We start from the raw sequence: 17,330 nt of genomic DNA on the forward strand, positions 1-17,330 counted from the left end.
TTTCTGAGGGCTCTTAGTTAAGTATTACACTGAATCCACAGAAAGAAACAAAAGCTATTTCCTCATTTCCTTTACCAAGACTCAAACACATTACAATGCCTATAAAAACTGCTATGAATATTCTTGCATGGGAGCTGTGTTTATACTGAACACATCATGCTGGGTTTGGGAGTACGAAATCTCAGATCAAGCATCATAGGTCTATTTTATAGTAGAGATAAAATGTAGTTGGGCAAAGTTTATAAGCTTGCTTGAGTCCATCAGCCCAATCTCAAAAGCCAATGACAAATGAAAATCTAAGAATCAGAGAACTCTAAGATCATGGGGTACAACAGGGGCCTGATAAAAAGCCTGGGGAAGAGGACCATGGATACATCCATCACATTTGAGATTAGAGCCTTATCTAGGAATCAAGAAACACAGTGAGTGTTTGGGCCTCTGCATCCACTTGGGAGACCTGGAAGAAGCTCCTGGCTCCTGGTCTGGCCTTGCCCAGCCCTGGCCATTGTGGCCATCTGGGAAGTGAATCAGTGAATGGAAAATCAATCTCTCTCTCTCTCAATCTCTCTCTCTCTCTCTTTCTCCCCTTTTCTCTCTGTAATTCTGACTTTCAAATAAATAAATAAATCTTATAAACAAAAATAAACAAACAAACAAAAAACACAGCAAAGAGAGAGCTGAAACACCAATATGCTTCAATGCAGGTAAAATAAAACTGACAGCAACGCACCACAAAGCCACACACAGAGGGAATGCAAAGCCCCAGCTCTGCTCTTGGGTTTCTTTATGCCCCCTTCTGGCACTTCGGGGAGATGGAACTTACTTTTCAAATTTGGCTAAAACATCAGCCACAATGGTTCTGCTTTCAATGGCTTTGTCAACGTGGCCATTGTATTCAAACAGGGCAAACATGTTCCTGCTGTCTTCCATGGCCAGGCCTCGGATCAGCTTCTCCACCACCTGCAAGACACACATGAGGTCTTCAGCTCCACAGGTTGTTGTCCCCACATGCAGTTCCAATTGTGCCTTCACCCAAACCTGGAGGTAGATGCTGATGCAAGCGTGGCGGGTGTGTGTGTGTAGGCAGCCTCTTAAAACTGTCATGCTGGTTAACCCAGAGTTTCAAAGGTGCTGTTTTTCGCTTCTTTTAGAATTAACTGCATCTCTTCTTTGCCAAAGACCACAGGGTATACTGCCCCTCAGTATGGGGCAGATGCTGGGCTGATTTCTTGCAAACCCATGCTACTGAATGGGGCTATATCTCAATGAACCAAGTCTAAGTCAGAAATGCACAGAATCTACCTAAGCTGCTGGACATCCTAGCTTAGCACTGCAGCACTCTGGAGAGCATCATTGTCTCCCTTCCTGATGACATGGCTGCCTGGGAGCTGCGGCTCCTGCTGCTGCCCAGTGTCACAGCAGAGGACAGGCCTGCACACCCCTAGCCTGAAAAAAGACCCAAAATTCACAATTTAAGCACAGTATCAACTAAATGCATCTCACTTTCGCCCATCATAAAGGTTAAAAATCCCAAATAGAGGGGCCGGTGTTGTGGTGCAGTGGGTTAATGCCCTGGCCTGAAGCGCTGGCATCCAATATGGGCGCCGGTTCGAGACCCGGCTGCTCCACTTCTGTTCCAGCTCTCTGCTATGACCTGGGAAAGCAGTAGAAGATGGCCCAAGTCCTTGGGCTCCTGAACCCACGTGGGAGACTCAGAAGAAGTTCCTGGCTCCTGGCTTAGGATCGGCGAAGCTCTGGCCACTGCAGCCAATTGGGGAGTGAACCATTGGATGAAGACCTCTCTCTCTCTCTCTCTGCCTCCCCTCTCGCTGTGTAACTCTGACTTTGAAATAAATAAATAAATAAATGTCTTTTAAAAAAAAAAAATCCCAAATAGAGACCCTCCGTAGGAAAAGTGGATGAAACGCTTAAAGCCTATTGTTTATCTGACGAATTCAACCCCAAGAAACACAAGTTACTTCAAACAGCGTTTCTTCTACACAAGAAGCCTTGTGGGGTTTTATTGTACTACTTCTTTGAGCCTGCTTGTTTCATAACACTAAGTTTAAATTTCCAAAAGCAAACACATTCACCTGACCCCACACAGCATGCTGTGACACCACACACCTCGGTCACAGTGGACCCCCGAGTCGGGGCTGCCCTCTCCACCACACTCTCAGGTGCTTCTCCGATCAGAGGCTCAAGTTTAACTCAGTTCCCACTCATCTTTCACATCAGTTATTTTTGTCTCCAGATACACGTGGTTGGTTGTGGGCTCCCTTTATTTCCTTGTTTACCGAGCAGCTGTGCACGAGAGCCAGTCTAGTTATGCACAACCTCCCTGAGTTCTGCGCACCAGTGGTCATGCACCAAACACAAGGGGAAGCAGCAGTCACCCTCACCTCCCCGGCCGTGGTGTGCGAGGTGATGGTGATCTTGCAGGAGCCTCCTCCATGGCAGTACACCGTGGACGTCATTTCCTGCCTGTGGATCAGGGCTTCGATTTCATCTCGGGAAGGCACAAACTCTCTGCATTTGGTTTTCTTAAGAGATTCGTAAATGAAGAGGGCGTATTTTTCCATTTCGGTTTCTGGAAACTGTTCCCGTATCCTAGGAGACAAACAGGGACTATTAATTGCTAGAGGGAGGCTGGTTGGCTGCTGGGAGCTGGGCTGGGGGTGGCAGATTCTGCAGATGGAGGTGGTGACCGGCCCCCCAGTGGAGAACGGAGACTGCTGTCAAGGTTCAGTCTAAGCAGAAGCAGAGTCTGTCGGGAGCAATTCTGCCAGCTTACGTCCTTAAAGGAATCACATTGCCAGTTAAGACGGTTTTGCCATAGTCAGTCAACTAAAAATGAGTAGCTTTTAGCTTCTCATCACATATACAAAGCAACAGCGTGAGACAAGAGCTATGTTAATTTGCCTCACTATAACAACCATTTTACTTGCTAAATATATCCCACAACGTCATGTTGTAAACCTCTGCTATGTACAATAAAATTTATTAAAAATATAAGCAAAACCTGAAACTTTTAAATATTAAAAAAAATCTAAATCAGATTGTTTTCACCTATTCGATCTTCAACAAATATCCAGTTGGGTCTTTTTTCAGTTTACACAGAGAAGTGGTAATTAAAATTACTGAATGTCGCACCCATTAGGACAGTTTGCCAAAAAGGGACGTGGTCCATGAAACAGCCCGTGTGGCCCGAGGAGCAGCAGGAGGTCTGCATTCTGCAGGCCTGGGCGAGGGACCTACACGAGGAGTCTGTTCAAGGTGCTCTGATACCAGCGGGGACCCCAGGCACCTCCCTAGGGAACAGCTCTGCCCAGCTCTTCCCACGTGCCCCCTGGCTTCACCTCTTCAGATGGAACTTGAGATACTTGAGAATCCCTCGACTGGGCAGGAAGGTGCAGCTCAGGCAGGTCAGGATCTGCCAGCTGTACAGGTTGCCCACGCTGCCGGGATGGGGCACCTTGGTGGTCTGTTTGATGAGCTGGCAGTACAGCTCGTCTCGCAGGGGGCGGAGGTCATGCCCTGTCTGCAGGATGCCCTGGATGATCGGGATGGGGTCAGACATGGATTCCAGTTGCTGCAGGGAATTGAATATCTTGATGGCTTCATCCTGAAGGGTCGTGTAGCCTTTGTCTTTGAGTACTAGGAGAAGCAGAAAGCAGCCAAGTCACAAGAGGGTCTCAGAGCAGGTAAAATCTGAGCAGCAGGCAGAGGCAGTGCTCAGCACATCCATATGACGCTGAAGCAGCTGAACAATGCTGCAAAAACAGACGTGGGTCGGTGACAGTCTTGTTTATATAAGTGAACTTTTTAATATATAAAAGGTTTACATAAAAGCTCCTTGGTTGCCAGTTTCCATATTTAGAACACAAAACTTTTAGGATCTAGTTCTCTGGCACAGGTGCTCCTTGACATGATGATGTTAAATCCAAGTAAACACAACAATAGGGTTAAATCCCAACAAACTCACTGCTGAATTGAAAACCTCTTAAGTTGAAGGTGTATTCGCTATGTCTGACCACACCAGACCAGCCTCAGCTGCCTTAAACGTGCTCAGGACACCTACGTGAGCTAGCCTTCAACTGGGCAATCCCATCTAACACCAGGTGTTAGTGTCGAGTGTCTCCTGTCACTTATTGAGTACTATCCTGAAAGTGAAACTCCTGTCACTTACTGAGCACTGCCCTGAAAGTGAGAAACGGAAAGGTTGCTTGGCTTCACTTAGCTTTCACGTCACCAGGAGGATGAGAACATCTACATTACAGCCTTGGAAGCTGAGGACTGCCTGGGTACTGAAGGCTGCTCCGAGTTCATGGAGAGTGCCGTCTCTCTGCCTCCCTCTTACAACTCTTCATTTACTACAATAGTCCTTGCCGTTTCTACGATCAAACTTGGAAACCTCACTTTAGTAAGGAATCTACGCGTTTCACCTTTTTTTCCCCATTCATGACAAGTAAGAGTCTGAGCTAAAAGCAACACTGTTAGCTAAGAGCTAGAGTTAACAGGTAGACCCAAATCCCAGCCTCCGGGACTGCAGGTGGAACTGTGGACTCACGGTTGAGGTTGATGTCCCCGTAGGGAAGGGGCAGCAGCGGGGAGTGCAGCGGGTGATGGGTGTATCGCAGGATGGGGTTGCGTTTGTAAATCTGCTCTACCACATCCGAGTTCAGGCAGTTCTCCTGGCATCACGAGAAAGAAACATAACTCAGAAAATCAACTCTATTTCCCTACGTATGAATAAGCTTGAAAAGACTCAAACATCACGAAGGGTGGTGAGGCCCATGGTGGTGGGAACCTAGTGTTGATGCTTTAGAGCACAAAGTTCTGGTCTGAAAGCCAATCACAAAAACAGGTTCTCCTTACTCAGCTCATTCTCTTGCTTTCTTGTGCATATATTTTCTCTTGTTATTTAAACATCTCCCCCCAGCAGAGCATACATAGACTTAAAGTATTAATTTAAATTTCTTTTGTAAACGAGGATAGCCAAATCACATCATCTCTAATTCACTGTACAAATCCATGTTCCTGGTTCTGCATCTGCTCTTTTAAAAAAAAAAGCTTATTCGGCCGGCGCCGCGGCTCACTAGGCTAATCCTCCGCCTAGCGGCGCCGGCACACCGGGTTCTAGTCCCGGTCGGGGCTCCGGATTCTGTCCCGGTTGCCCCTCTTCCAGGCCAGCCCTCTGCTGTGGCCAGGGAGTGCAGTGGAGGATGGCCCAGGTGCTTGGGCCCTGCACCCCATGGGAGACCAGGAAAAGCACCTGGCTCCTGGCTCCTGCCATCGGATCAGCGCAGTGCGCCGGCCGCAGCGCGCCGGCCGCGGCGGCCATTGGAGGATGAACCAACGGCAAAAAGGAAGACCTTTCTCTCTGTCTCTCTCTCTCTCACTGTCCACTCTGCCTGTCAAAAAAAAAAAAAAAAAAAAAAGCTTATTCATTTTTATTTATTCGAATTCCAGAATGACAGAGACACTGTAAGCTGGCTTACTCCCCAATTGCCCACAACATCCAGGGCTAAGCCAGGTTGAAACCGGAGCCATGAGCTTCACCTGGGTGGCAGGGATTCAAGGACATGGGCCACCTTCTGCTGCCTCTCAGGCACATGAGCAGGAAGCAGAGGCAAGTCTAGATCCCAGGTACTCTGAGATGCAGATGTCCCCATGCGCTGGCTTAACGCACTATTCTGTAATGCCGGCCCCTGTCCCTGCTATTTCATACTCCCTCTACTCCTGAAAACTACCCAGTTACTTCGTTCCTGGAAGGACCCTTCCACGTGCCCACTTTCCCCACCACTGTGGAACGAAAGAAACCCTCGTCACAGAATTTCATGACAATGCCAATGTGGGATACAAAAAAGCCAAAGTTACTTTTAGAGATTCAGGTAAAAGGAAAAGCTGGAAGAGAGAAAAAGACTCCTTCTGTCACAATCATTTCATCTCCACTATAAAATGTTTTCAGCAATATCCAATATAAAGCCAGAAAAAAAAAAAAAAAACACTTAAAAAATTACTTAAATCACTGTCTACAGGCCAGCGCTGTGATGTAGCCCTTGCCTGCAGGGTCAGCATCCCATGTGGGTACTGGTTCATGTCCCGGCTGCTCCACTTCCAATCCAGTTCTCTGCTAATGCGCCTCAAAATCCATGTCAGAAACCCAGAAGAAACACTTAGCTCCTGCCTGCAGCCTGGCCCAGCCCCAGTTGTTTCTACTTTTTATCTATCTACTTATTTGAGAAAGAGAGAGAGACACTAATGTGATCAGTGTTAGCCCAGAGACTGGGCTTTTGGACATTTGGAGGTACCTGATAGTGACCCCCAAGTGTTGTAGGCCATCAGGGCTCTCTGTGAACTCACCTGTGTGGTCTAGAAATGGAGTGAGAGTAGAATTATGTGTTGCTTCTAGAATGTTCCCAGCGGGGCTGAGGTGGAACCTAGGACAGAGCAGGGCTCCCCAGTCCAGTAGCCCCCATGTGCATGAGCAGGGAGCCCTACGCTCCAGCTGCAGCCCGTGGCCCGCAAAAAGCTCCTGGCAGCTGGTCTGCCACAGTGGCCACAACCAAAACCTCCCCAGACACAAGGCATTCTTAGCAGAAAACTCACACTTAGGTTCCCTAAAAGCAGATGTACCTGAGCACAAAATTAACCAAGCGCTAGTTTTGATGACAGAAAACAAACTGCTGTCGACTGATGCTGAGGTCCCGAGGTGCCAGGAGCCGACTCTGAGAGCTCCTCTCGGCTCCACCTTACCTTGATGTCTTGGATCAGCTGCTGGGTGGGGGTGTCGATCGGGGCCTTGGTGTCGGTGACGTTCTGAATGGCGCTGGACCACCGGGTGGCCTCATTGAGCAGCTTGGTGTAGAGCCGGTAACAGTGCTTGCGCCCATACACAGTGATGTTCCAGTAGCCTGCAACAGCGGTAGTGCACACAGGTCAACCTTACCCTCTGGGACCAAGGTGACGTGCCTGTACCAGAGTCCCAGAAACTCAGCACCTCTGACCTGAGCTCTTTTTAATTAATCGGTCATTTAATTCAAGGAACACTTGATAAATTCGTATGTGTCCTGTACTAGGTATCCAGTGATGAACCAAAAATACATGGTCCTTGCACTGTGATATTTATACTTGGGAAGGGCAAACATTCCAATGATAATCTCATAATTAAATACGTAACTTGCAACATTTGCTCCTGAAGAAGGCACAGTTGTGTAAACTAGTGACTCTTTCTAGTGAAAACTCCCCTGGGGCTTCTGACTCCTTCTCACCTCCTGTTTCCTCCCTCCCTCTCCTGGGCCTCTCCTTTCAGAAGAAAACGCTCATGCCAAGTAGTCTACATGCTCAGAGACAGGCTGTGTGCACCATCACCCAAATTTAACGTGAATGGAGCAACTACGTTAAAATGAAGAAATCAAAATAACCAGTGTTGTAGAGGTATCTGGCTTAACACTTAACAGATGCTGTATATTCCACATCGGAGAGCCCAGGTTTGATATCCAGCTCTGGCTCCTGATTCCAGCTTCCTGCAAATGCACACCCTGGGAGCAGTGATGACTGCTCAAGTGATTGGTCTCTGTCACTGACGCAGGAGACCTGGACCAAGCTCCCGGCTCCCAGCTTCAGCCCAGCCCAGAGAGTGTGGGCAGTTGGAGAGTGAACCGGCACATGGGAGCGCTCTCTACTTACATCTAAAATAAGGTAAGCTGAATAATAAAAATAAACAGTCTTCTAGAAATGCTTTTAAAATACCAAAAGAGCCTCTCCGCTCCTGTTACCTGCTTTTCCTGCTACAAGGCCAAGTTCACTCATGGTCAGGCTCTATGTTTTGCAGGTTGCACATGACCCTCCTGGGGTAACGAGGAAAACACGATCCTATCCACACACAGCTTCCTGAGGGACGATCTGCGCCTGTTCCCACTTTCTCACCCTTGCTGAGACTCTTCCCACATTACTGTAAATCGAGTCCCCTTTATTAGGGTTAAACACTCGGAATTCGTACAGCTGCCCACAGACAGCCCGGGAAGATGGACCCACGAGACACATGCACCCTTTGTTTGAAGCGTCGGTGTGGCTACCTGTCTCTTTGAATATCTTCTCGTCCGGGGGCACGACCGAGCAGAGGCTAGTGAGGACCAGGGTGCCCAGCTTCAGTGCATTCTTTTCCGAGCTCTTGTAGTAGTCGAGCGAGTTGTGGGTGAGGACGAACCACCGCTTCTTCAGTTTCAGGGAACACATCTTCGGGCTGTTCTTGACCTCCTTGTGCAACCACCCTGGGGAGGGGGATGAAAGGGAACATGAAAAACCACGGAGAAACCCCAAACGCCACACCATGATCTACAGGATGCTACACTACCAACAGGTGGTGTTTCTACCTCTGTGTGAGACAGTATTTTAAAAAAGTGATCCTAAAAACAAAACCCCTCCAGAGTCAAAATGACTTGGAGCAAGGGCGCGGGAAGAGGCCGGCGGGAGCAGGGACGGCGGCAGTTACCTCGCACTATGAACTCCTGGCCCTCCACGCGGGTGTCGCCCTTGGATCTCTGCAGCAGTGTGATCCAGTGGTGCATCTCCTCGGGTGTGTCGGCGTTGCAGTGCAGCACCCGGTTGGCCGTGATGATCACGAACGAGTTGGGTCTAAGCGACAGGGCGGGGAGGAAGCACACCTCTTAGCTCTGCTGTCAGCATCCCCTCCGTCTGCACCAAGACTATAAAGGCTTTTTCCTGGCTGGGGGTCACGGGGCTGCACAGGGCGATGAGATCTGCATTTCATGTTACGGCAAACTTTGTGCATTTCTGCAGGATTTAGTGCGTGCGTCATTAACCTTTAAACTTGGAGGAACACACTCATTTGGAGGCTCCTGGAGGGGAAAACATTTCTTCATGCAAAACTTTCCAGAAGAAACCCAGTTCCGGGAAGGCTAAATAAGGTGACGGTAGAGGAAAAATTTTTTTTGATGCCTCTCCAAAGTCAATTTCTTCCTGCCTCTGGATAGTGCCTTGCATAGTATCTCTGTGGGTCATGAATGGCAGGCCAGACCCCAGTAAAAGGAGTGCAGGGGTCAATAGGTGCCAAGTGTGACATCTTATATGCTGCATGATGCCTGGTCAAAAAAAAAAAAACAAACCACAAGGGTTTATGTTTTCAAAGCAATCTAACAAGGATGCATTTCCCAGTCACAGATAACACGATAATGGCCATTCACTGTTTCCCTCACCTCTTTTTTGTCTGGTGATGCCCACAGTCAGGCCTGTGCTTGTACTAATTCCTCCATCTAAGCCAGCAAATGAGAACTGTCTCTTGCAAGTCTTCAAATGCTCACTCTCGTGAAATACTACCAAAATTCAAGAAAAAGACTAACTGGACTGCAGCGTGCAAGGAAAGCTATACAAAAAGGTTGCACTTGAGGTGCCTCTTAAAAATAAAAAAATAGGGGCTGGCACTGTGGCGCAGTGGGTAAAGCTGCTGCCCGCAGTGCCGGCATCCCATATGGGTGCCAGTTTGAGTCTCGGCTGCTCCAGTTCTGAACCAGCTCTCTGCTATGGCCTGGGAAAGCAGTAGAAGATGGCCCAAGTCGTTGGGCCCCTGCCCCTGCGTGGGAGACCTGCAGCAGCGCCTGGCTCCTGGCTTCGGATCAGCACAGCTCTGGTCATTGTGGCCAACTGGACAGTAAACCAGTGGATGGAAGACCTCTCTCTCTTTCTGCCTCACCTCTCTCTGTGTAACTCTGATTTTCAAACAAATAAATAAATCTTTTAAAAGAAATTTTTAAAAAATATTTCTATAGGTGGGAAAGAAAACAGGTAGGCACTTGGGAAGACATTAACAGTGGAGCAAGGGTGCCAACCTCTGAGCACAGATCTGGGCCTGCCCAGGCTGATGGACTGAAGGTATTGGGAGGAAGAAAAAGCTACAGAGAAGGTGGAGTGGGAACTCGAGCATCAGAATGAGAAACTGTTATTTCATTGCTGAAATAACATGTTTTTGTTTGAGATTCCAAGCCAGTGTCATATGGAGCAGGTGGATTACTGGAAAAAACAAAACAAAATAAAACAAAACAAAACAGGATCCCTGGCTTGGAAAAGCCTTGGTCCATGGGAGGGCAATGGAGACCCCAGAACTCGAATTGTGCCCACTAAATACTATTCTTCTCATCAGTGTTAATACATGTGTCTTCACTTTCTGGCTATCTGACTGAGGGCAGAAGTCACCTTTGTTTCTGATTCTACAACAACTTTTCTTGGTTGGCTGCAGGCCAGAAACAGAATTTACAAACAGTAAGGAGACAGAGATGACAAGGACAGAGCTTGCTGGATCCACAGAACTCACAGATGATTTTGTCTTCATAAAGACCACCGGGAAGGGGCAATGTCAGGCCGAGTAGATGTCTGTGCTTTGCTTTAAGAACACTCTACAAGGCCAGTCTATCAAAATCCTTTTCAAGTTCATGTTCAGCTTAGAAGGGAACTGCAACCTCCCTAGGTCTGAACACTGTTTGCCCAAGTAGCTGTTTTCTTCCTGTATGAATCCCAAGCTGGTCCCTGCACCCCAGTAAAGATGATTCCTCTCTGGCTTTCCTTTTGAATTGACTGTCTGAAGTAGGTTTCCACATCTCCCGCAGTGATCTGAAGATACCAGGAAAGACTCCAAGATGATGTCTGGGTATCAAGGAGGATGCAGCCCAGGGCGATTTCACAGTCCATGGGAGAGGGGCATGGCCAGGTGGCTCAGCCACCTGGGGCCCTGTGTGAGCTTACCTATCAGGGCTGTCGGAAGCACACACAGAATCAATCAGCCCCACATCCAGCGTGCCCTGGGAAGGAAGAGAAGGCATAGCAGGTGAGAAACATTGTCCAGAGGGGTGCACGTGATAGTCAGAGCCCTGGATCCCAGCTCCCTGAGGCAGTCTGTATTGTGACAGAACTGCAAATTAACCGTTACCCAAGACAGAGTCCCTCCATGTGGTGGAGAGAGACAGCACTGAGACGGGGCAGAATCTAGCCACAGTCTTAGTTCATGATTCACTCCTGTTCTCATGGTATATTCAGTGAAGGGCGCTCATGAACTTCTTTCAGATCGTACACATTCTCTGACTTCAACCATGGTCTTTTATTAAGTTAAAACTTTAAAGTGTTTCTTATCTACAAATAAAACTATTTCTAACCTAGGATTTTGTGATTTTTGGATAAGTCTGGGATAGAGTGAAGACACAACACATAGAATTCAGATTTCATCAAGTCCTTTGAAAGAAAAGTGCCATGTTTTCCACAACTTCACACGGATGGGGTTTTGTTGTTGTTGTTCCTTTACAGGTTTGGGGCACGAGAATCTGCAGGCATTCCTACTACTATAGGCAACATAAGCTATACTTGTGTTGCACATGATTTTTAACTCAAAAGGTCCTGTTTTTCTGTTTAATCATTATACTGTTACTTTAAAAAGAGAGAGAGAAATTGTCTGCAAAGTCCCAGTCCTGCCTTCTCCCCACTGCCCTGACTTCCTTCCCCGGCCCCCTTGGCCCATGTACCACGGCATTCTGTGGGTTGGCCTGCTCGTCATGCATCTCCCGGATCTCCTGGTCGGTGGACGCGTGGACCTGACTCAGCACGCTGAACCACTGGCTGTGGGAAGAGAGCAAGTGTTACGGCGTATTCAGCCTCTGCACCTGCCCAGGGGGGCGCCCCTTCCACATTCCACCACCTGTTTGAATCACCAAGGAGCAAAGCTAAAGAAAAAGCCAGAGTGCTTTCAGTACCACATGTTCCACCTTAGCACCATGGTTCTCTGCAGGGCCCAGAGACCTCCACACACACTTGATGATGAAATTGGCAGCCAATAAACAGCACTCTGGCCTCAGAATCAGCCCATATGGCATTCCGATCTGGCTAAAAAGCCCATGGGAGTTTCTCAGGCATGGAAAGCCAAGACACTGTGAAAAAAATGATCTAAATGAAAGATCTCTGTGAGTGAGATCCCAGCGGAAAGAACCAGCCATCAAAGAAGGAGGCACCTTTCTCTGTATGGAGAAGACAACTTCCAGTTTGATTATGGCCTTGTCTAAATAAGGTCGGAGTTTGTGAATTTAAGAGGCTTCCACATCCTTGACAGCTCTTGACAAGAGCCTTGGGTGATTACTGACGTCATAAATAAGAGTGTCGATTTTTAAATCAACAACAGGAGTCACTGTGCACTTACCCCCCATGTAGGATCTTTGACCTTAATGTTTGTACTATGCTAATTAATGGTAAAACTAGTCTTCAAACAGTACTTTATACTGTTTTTGTGTTTTTATGTGTCTGGGTGCAATCTGTTGAAATCTTTAGTTAGTATATACTAAGTTGATCTTCTGTATATAAAGATAATTAAAAATGAAATTTTTTTTTTTTTTGACAGATGGAGTGGATAGTGAGAGAGAGAGACAGAGAGAAAGGTCTTCCTTTTGCCATTGGTTCACCCTCCAATGGCCGCCACGGCTGGCGCGCTGCGGCCGGCGCACCGCGCTGATCCGATGGCAGGAGCCAGGTGCTTATCCTGGTCTCCCATGGGGTGCAGGGCCTAAGCACTTGGGCCATCCTCCACTGTACTCCCTGGCCACAGCAGAGAGCTGGCCTGGAAGAGGGGCAACTGGGACAGAATCCAGCGCCCCGACCGGGACTAGAACCCCGTGTGCCGGCGCCGCTAGGTGGAGGATTAGCCTATTGAGCCGCGGTGCCGGCCTAAAAATGAATCTTAATGAAGAATGAGATGGAAGAGGGAGTAGGAGATGGGATGGTTTGCGGGTAGAAGTGTGGTTATGGGGGGAAAACTGCTATAATCCAAAAATTGTACTTTTGATATTTATATTTATTAAATAAGTTTAAAAAATAAAAAAATTAAAAAAAAAAAGAAATTGGCAGCCAATAAAGAAATCCTCCACTCAATTCAGAATACTTAAACCAAGTCTCCGTATTTAAGACATAATTTATAGATCTAGGGAACATATAGGTGCCTTTCCTTTTTAAAATTTTGTTTTTTTATCTTAAAGGGAGGGAGGGAGGGAGGGAGGGAGGGAGGGAGAGAGAGACCTTCCATCTGCTGTTTCAATCCCCAAATGCCTGCAATAGCCAGAGCTGGGCCAGGCTGAAGCCAGGAGCCAGGAACACAATGTGGCTCAACTACCAGAGATTTCATCTACTACCTTCCAGGGTGTGCATTATCATGAAGCCAGAATTGGAAGCACAGCTGCGACTTGAACCAGAAACTCTTAATTGGGATGCAGGTGCCTGAAGTGGCATCTGAACCACTGCGCCGAACACCTGCTCTCTCTTTTCATTTAAAAAAAAATGAAGTTGAGCCTAGTGGTTAAGAAATTTGCATCCCAGGGCCAGTGCTATGGCATAGAGGATAAAGTCGCTGCCTGCAGTGCCGGTTCAAGTCCCAGTTGCTCCACTTCCGATGCAGCTCTCTGCTATGGCTGGGAAAGCAGTAGAAGATGGCCCAAATTCTTGGACCCCTGAACCCGTGTAGGAGACCCAGAAGAAGCTCCTGGCTCCTGGCTGCAGATCGGCGCATGTCCAGCTGTTACAGCCAACTGGGGAGTGAACCAGCAGATCGCAGATCTTTCTCTCTCTCTCTGCCTCTCCTTCTCTCTCTGTGTAACTTTGACTTTCAAGTAAATAAATAAATCTTAAAAAAAAAAAAAAAAAAAAAAAAAAAAAGACATTCACATCCCATATCAGAGCACCTGGGTTTGATTCCCAGCTCCTGACTCCAGCTTCCTGCTAATGCAGATCCTGGGAGGCCACAGTGATGGCTCAAGTCATTCAGTTCCTGCCACTCACAAGAGAAACTTGGACTGAGTTCTTTGCTACTGGCTTTGGTCCCAGCCCAACTCACTGTGAGCGTGTGGGTAGTGAACCAGCGAATGGGTGTTCTCTGTCTCTCTGCCTCTGGGTTTTTTGTTTTTGCAATTTCAAGGAAAGGCAACCAATAATACCAGAGTGCCACCCCCAAACAGCTACTCAATGTCTGTTTCTCTCTTCATTCCCGGAATGGGTTTCCAACCATCTGACAGGATTTCTCCCCAAGTAAAGAAAATCACAGGAGAGCTGGAAATCAAAAGCAATTGCTTGCAACAGAAAGCAGACAATTACTTAGACTAGAAGACTCCTTTCCCTTTATTTCAAAGCTGTTTTCTTACTTCCAGCTTCATCAGGATAAGAAAATATGTCAATTCCAGAAAAATCAAGCAGAACAAGTCTGGATGTGACTTTGAACAACACAGGCATGAGGAAAATGACCATGAAGAGCCGCCCATCCATCCACAGCGTTTATTCAGCAATCAGCAAACACGAGAGAGAAGCAGGAGCACCCCTCGCCTGTTTGGGGCTGATCACAACACAGATCTACACACTCCCACTAAGAAATGCAGAGGAGGAAGTACCTGGTATGCAATGAGATATGTAAGTGAAAAAGTAATACCTACATACCAGGGTACTCCAGAAAGCTTGTGGAAAGTGGAATTAAGAGCTTAGTTTACTTTAATGCAAAACGGAATTAAAAGTTAAGTTTATTTGGGCATGTAAAGTACCTACAGGAGAGCACTAAAACCTATCTCCTGGAATTTCTGAAGGAGAAAAATGTGACCCAGAACTAGAAAAGATTCAATTTAAGCAAATGCTTGGGAAACCAAGAGACCAAGGGAAACACTATCTGAATTGCTCCATGAACCCTGATCAGCCAAAAGACAAAACTGCAGTCATTGCTTTACATAGCTCAAGAAATATTTGAAATCAGACAATGAAAAAATATGCATTCAAGATATGGGCCATGTGGAATCACATTCAAAGAAAAGCAAAATTTGCTGTAGTTTTGATCTCTATGGTTAACGCTTAAATTTTCAAATTTCTTTTCCTGAATCAAGTATAACTTAGGATATGAAAAGGACTTGGTAAAAATATGTTCCACTGGTTGGGGGAAAAGTTTTTGGCTAAAATATTCCGAATGTTAAATTTAGCAGGTTCGTTTTGGCATAAAACAGACAGGACAGCTGCCCAGCACTGGGTCTATAATTCATCTGAAAAGCTGTGGGCATTCCCTTGACCACACAAAACCGCCTGTGGTCACTAGGAGTCCCAGACGGAATGATGGGGCAGTAATTCTAGGTCTGCTTGTTTTTCCAGTGTGTTATAATTTATGGGTTCAAACAGGGTTTTAGTTTGTTCCCAGGGGAAGAGCTATTTTCTGATGTCTTTACCCCGAACACTGCTCCCATGGTGTTGTATCAACTCAGAAGCACTCAGAGGGGCAGGCGTAGCTAGAGGTCCTGAGAACTCAATAGAAGGTTCTAACCGAAGGATACGGGCACTGGATTTTACTCATAAACTGGAACAGGTTCTCTAGTGTTGCTGGGGGTGGAAGACAGGAACCTACGTCACCTCACAGACTCATGGGGCAGCAGCGACCAGCAGGATGGAGGCTCCACAGTGTCACAGCCACTATGGGACCTGTGATGTGTCACACACCACACAGTGAATACCTCAACTTTGTGTCCCACCACCTCAGCACCTCAACACAGAAAGCCAAGGTCCAGAAAAGTCAGACAGCTTGCTCAGCTGACAAGGGACATCAATGTGTTCTGACCGCAGTCAAACACAAGCTCCCTAGGAAGCTTAGGGCCCCTGCTGAGGGACTTGAGCGTGCGGTTGGCTCTATCCTTCTTCTGAAGCTCATTTTCCTACTCTACAAAGCATGGATCAACTCCACAGCACTGACATGACAATTAAATGAATTAATGTATGTGAAACATTTAGAACAGCACAGGAAATACAGTTACGTTCTCTCTCTTCCACTGAATAATTTAATGCCAAGAGTTGGCGCTGTGGTGTAATAGGTTAAGCCTCTGCTTGTGGCATCGGCATCCCATGGGACACCAGTTTGTATCCCAGCTGCTTGTCCGATTCAGCTCTCTGCTAATGGCCTGAGAAAGTAGTGGAAGATGGCCCAGCCCAAGTGCTTGGGACCCTACACCCACATGGGAGACTTGGAAAAAGCTCCTGGCTCCTGATCAGCCAAGCTTGCCCGTGGCAGCCATTCAGGGAGTAACCAGCAAATGGAGACCTGTCTACTCTGCTTCTCAAATAAGTAAATCTTAAAAAACAAACAAACAAACAAAAACAAAAACAAACAAACCTTTAAGAGCCACAACACTATCATTTATTTCAACAGCCACCAGTTAATGCTCCCCGCTCTTCTGATCCCCACGCAAAACACAAGCTGTTCCCTTTCAAAGCTGAGAAGCCTCTAAAGGGTAGGCTTAGAGCTCTGAGTAGCAGTGCAATTCACACACGCTGCTGGGTGACAGTTATCAGCCGTGGCCCAGGTCACAAGGGGTCTCTCTAGTGACATCTGCGGTGAGAAATCCCGAACGCTGTGCTGGACATGAACACGTCCACCCTGGGAGAAACTCCTCAAGGGACAAGAACATAAACCTTTTATGACTCTCAGTTCTCCAACCACTGTAATGGAAAAACCCAACTGGAAGACCAATTAAAACCTTCCCAAAGGCAGCAGACAATGAAGGTTCTGTGCCGAGCTCATGAGCTTGCAGGAGGAAGGATGTGGTTAGGACAAAGTCCGCAGCGCAGACCTCACCTGGCATCCTCCGGGGACTCCGCGATCAGGTGGAAGGTCCTGTCGGCCATAATGATATCGATCCCGTTCTCCTTGCTGGTGTTGTCTATGATCTCCCTGCCAAGAAAGCGAACGCAGCAAAAGGACATCAAGGGTGTAGAATTCTGAATGAGAACTGAGAAAAGGAATTCGTGGGAAGCTGACATCTGAGGTGGGAACCGGTCATGTTCTGTATGCACTTGTTCCCCTCATCCTTGGGGGATGTATTCCAAGATGCCTGAAAGCCGGATAACAATGAACTCTAGGTATGCTCTGTTTTTTTCCTGTACAGGTTGAGTACCTCCTATCTGAAATGCCTGAGAATGGAAGTGTCCTGGATTCTGAATTTTTTTTTTAATTTTGGAATATCTGAATATAGACAATAAGGTAACATGGGGATGGAATCCAAGTCTAGACATGAGCTTCATTTGTATTTAATAGACACCTTATATGCAGAGCCTGAAGATGATTTCATATGGTATTTCTGGTGTGGCTATGCTTGGACTGTGATCTGTCACATGAGGGCAAGTGTGGAATTTTCCAATTGTAGTATCATGCCTGTGCTCAAAAAGTTTGATTTGGGAGTACTTCAGATTTCAGATGGAATATATATATATATACTTATGATATATACACATATATACTTATGATATATATACATATTTACATACTTACA

At 47.0% G+C, this 17,330-nt stretch overlaps 1 protein-coding gene across 3 annotated transcripts in view; it reads right to left on the reverse strand.

Annotated features, from left to right (window-relative positions):
- The window catches only part of MYO10 (myosin X), a 244,734-nt gene that overhangs the window by 6,632 nt on the left and 220,772 nt on the right, over nt 1-17,330 (reverse strand). For all 3 annotated transcript variants that reach the window (XM_070056609.1, XM_008262083.4, XM_008262082.4), the window contains 10 exons: nt 16,637-16,732; nt 11,532-11,625; nt 10,762-10,817; nt 8,498-8,640; nt 8,082-8,276; nt 6,760-6,917; nt 4,571-4,694; nt 3,360-3,657; nt 2,403-2,610; nt 824-960 (listed from right to left, as the gene is read on the reverse strand). In XM_070056609.1, the coding sequence (XP_069912710.1) occupies nt 824-960; nt 2,403-2,610; nt 3,360-3,657; nt 4,571-4,694; nt 6,760-6,917; nt 8,082-8,276; nt 8,498-8,640; nt 10,762-10,817; nt 11,532-11,625; nt 16,637-16,732 (1,509 nt within the window). The remainder of the gene's footprint in view (nt 1-823; nt 961-2,402; nt 2,611-3,359; nt 3,658-4,570; nt 4,695-6,759; nt 6,918-8,081; nt 8,277-8,497; nt 8,641-10,761; nt 10,818-11,531; nt 11,626-16,636; nt 16,733-17,330) is intronic.

This window comes from Oryctolagus cuniculus, chromosome 14 (genome assembly GCF_964237555.1).
Source record: "Oryctolagus cuniculus chromosome 14, mOryCun1.1, whole genome shotgun sequence".
Taxonomy (NCBI): Eukaryota; Metazoa; Chordata; class Mammalia; order Lagomorpha; family Leporidae; genus Oryctolagus; species Oryctolagus cuniculus.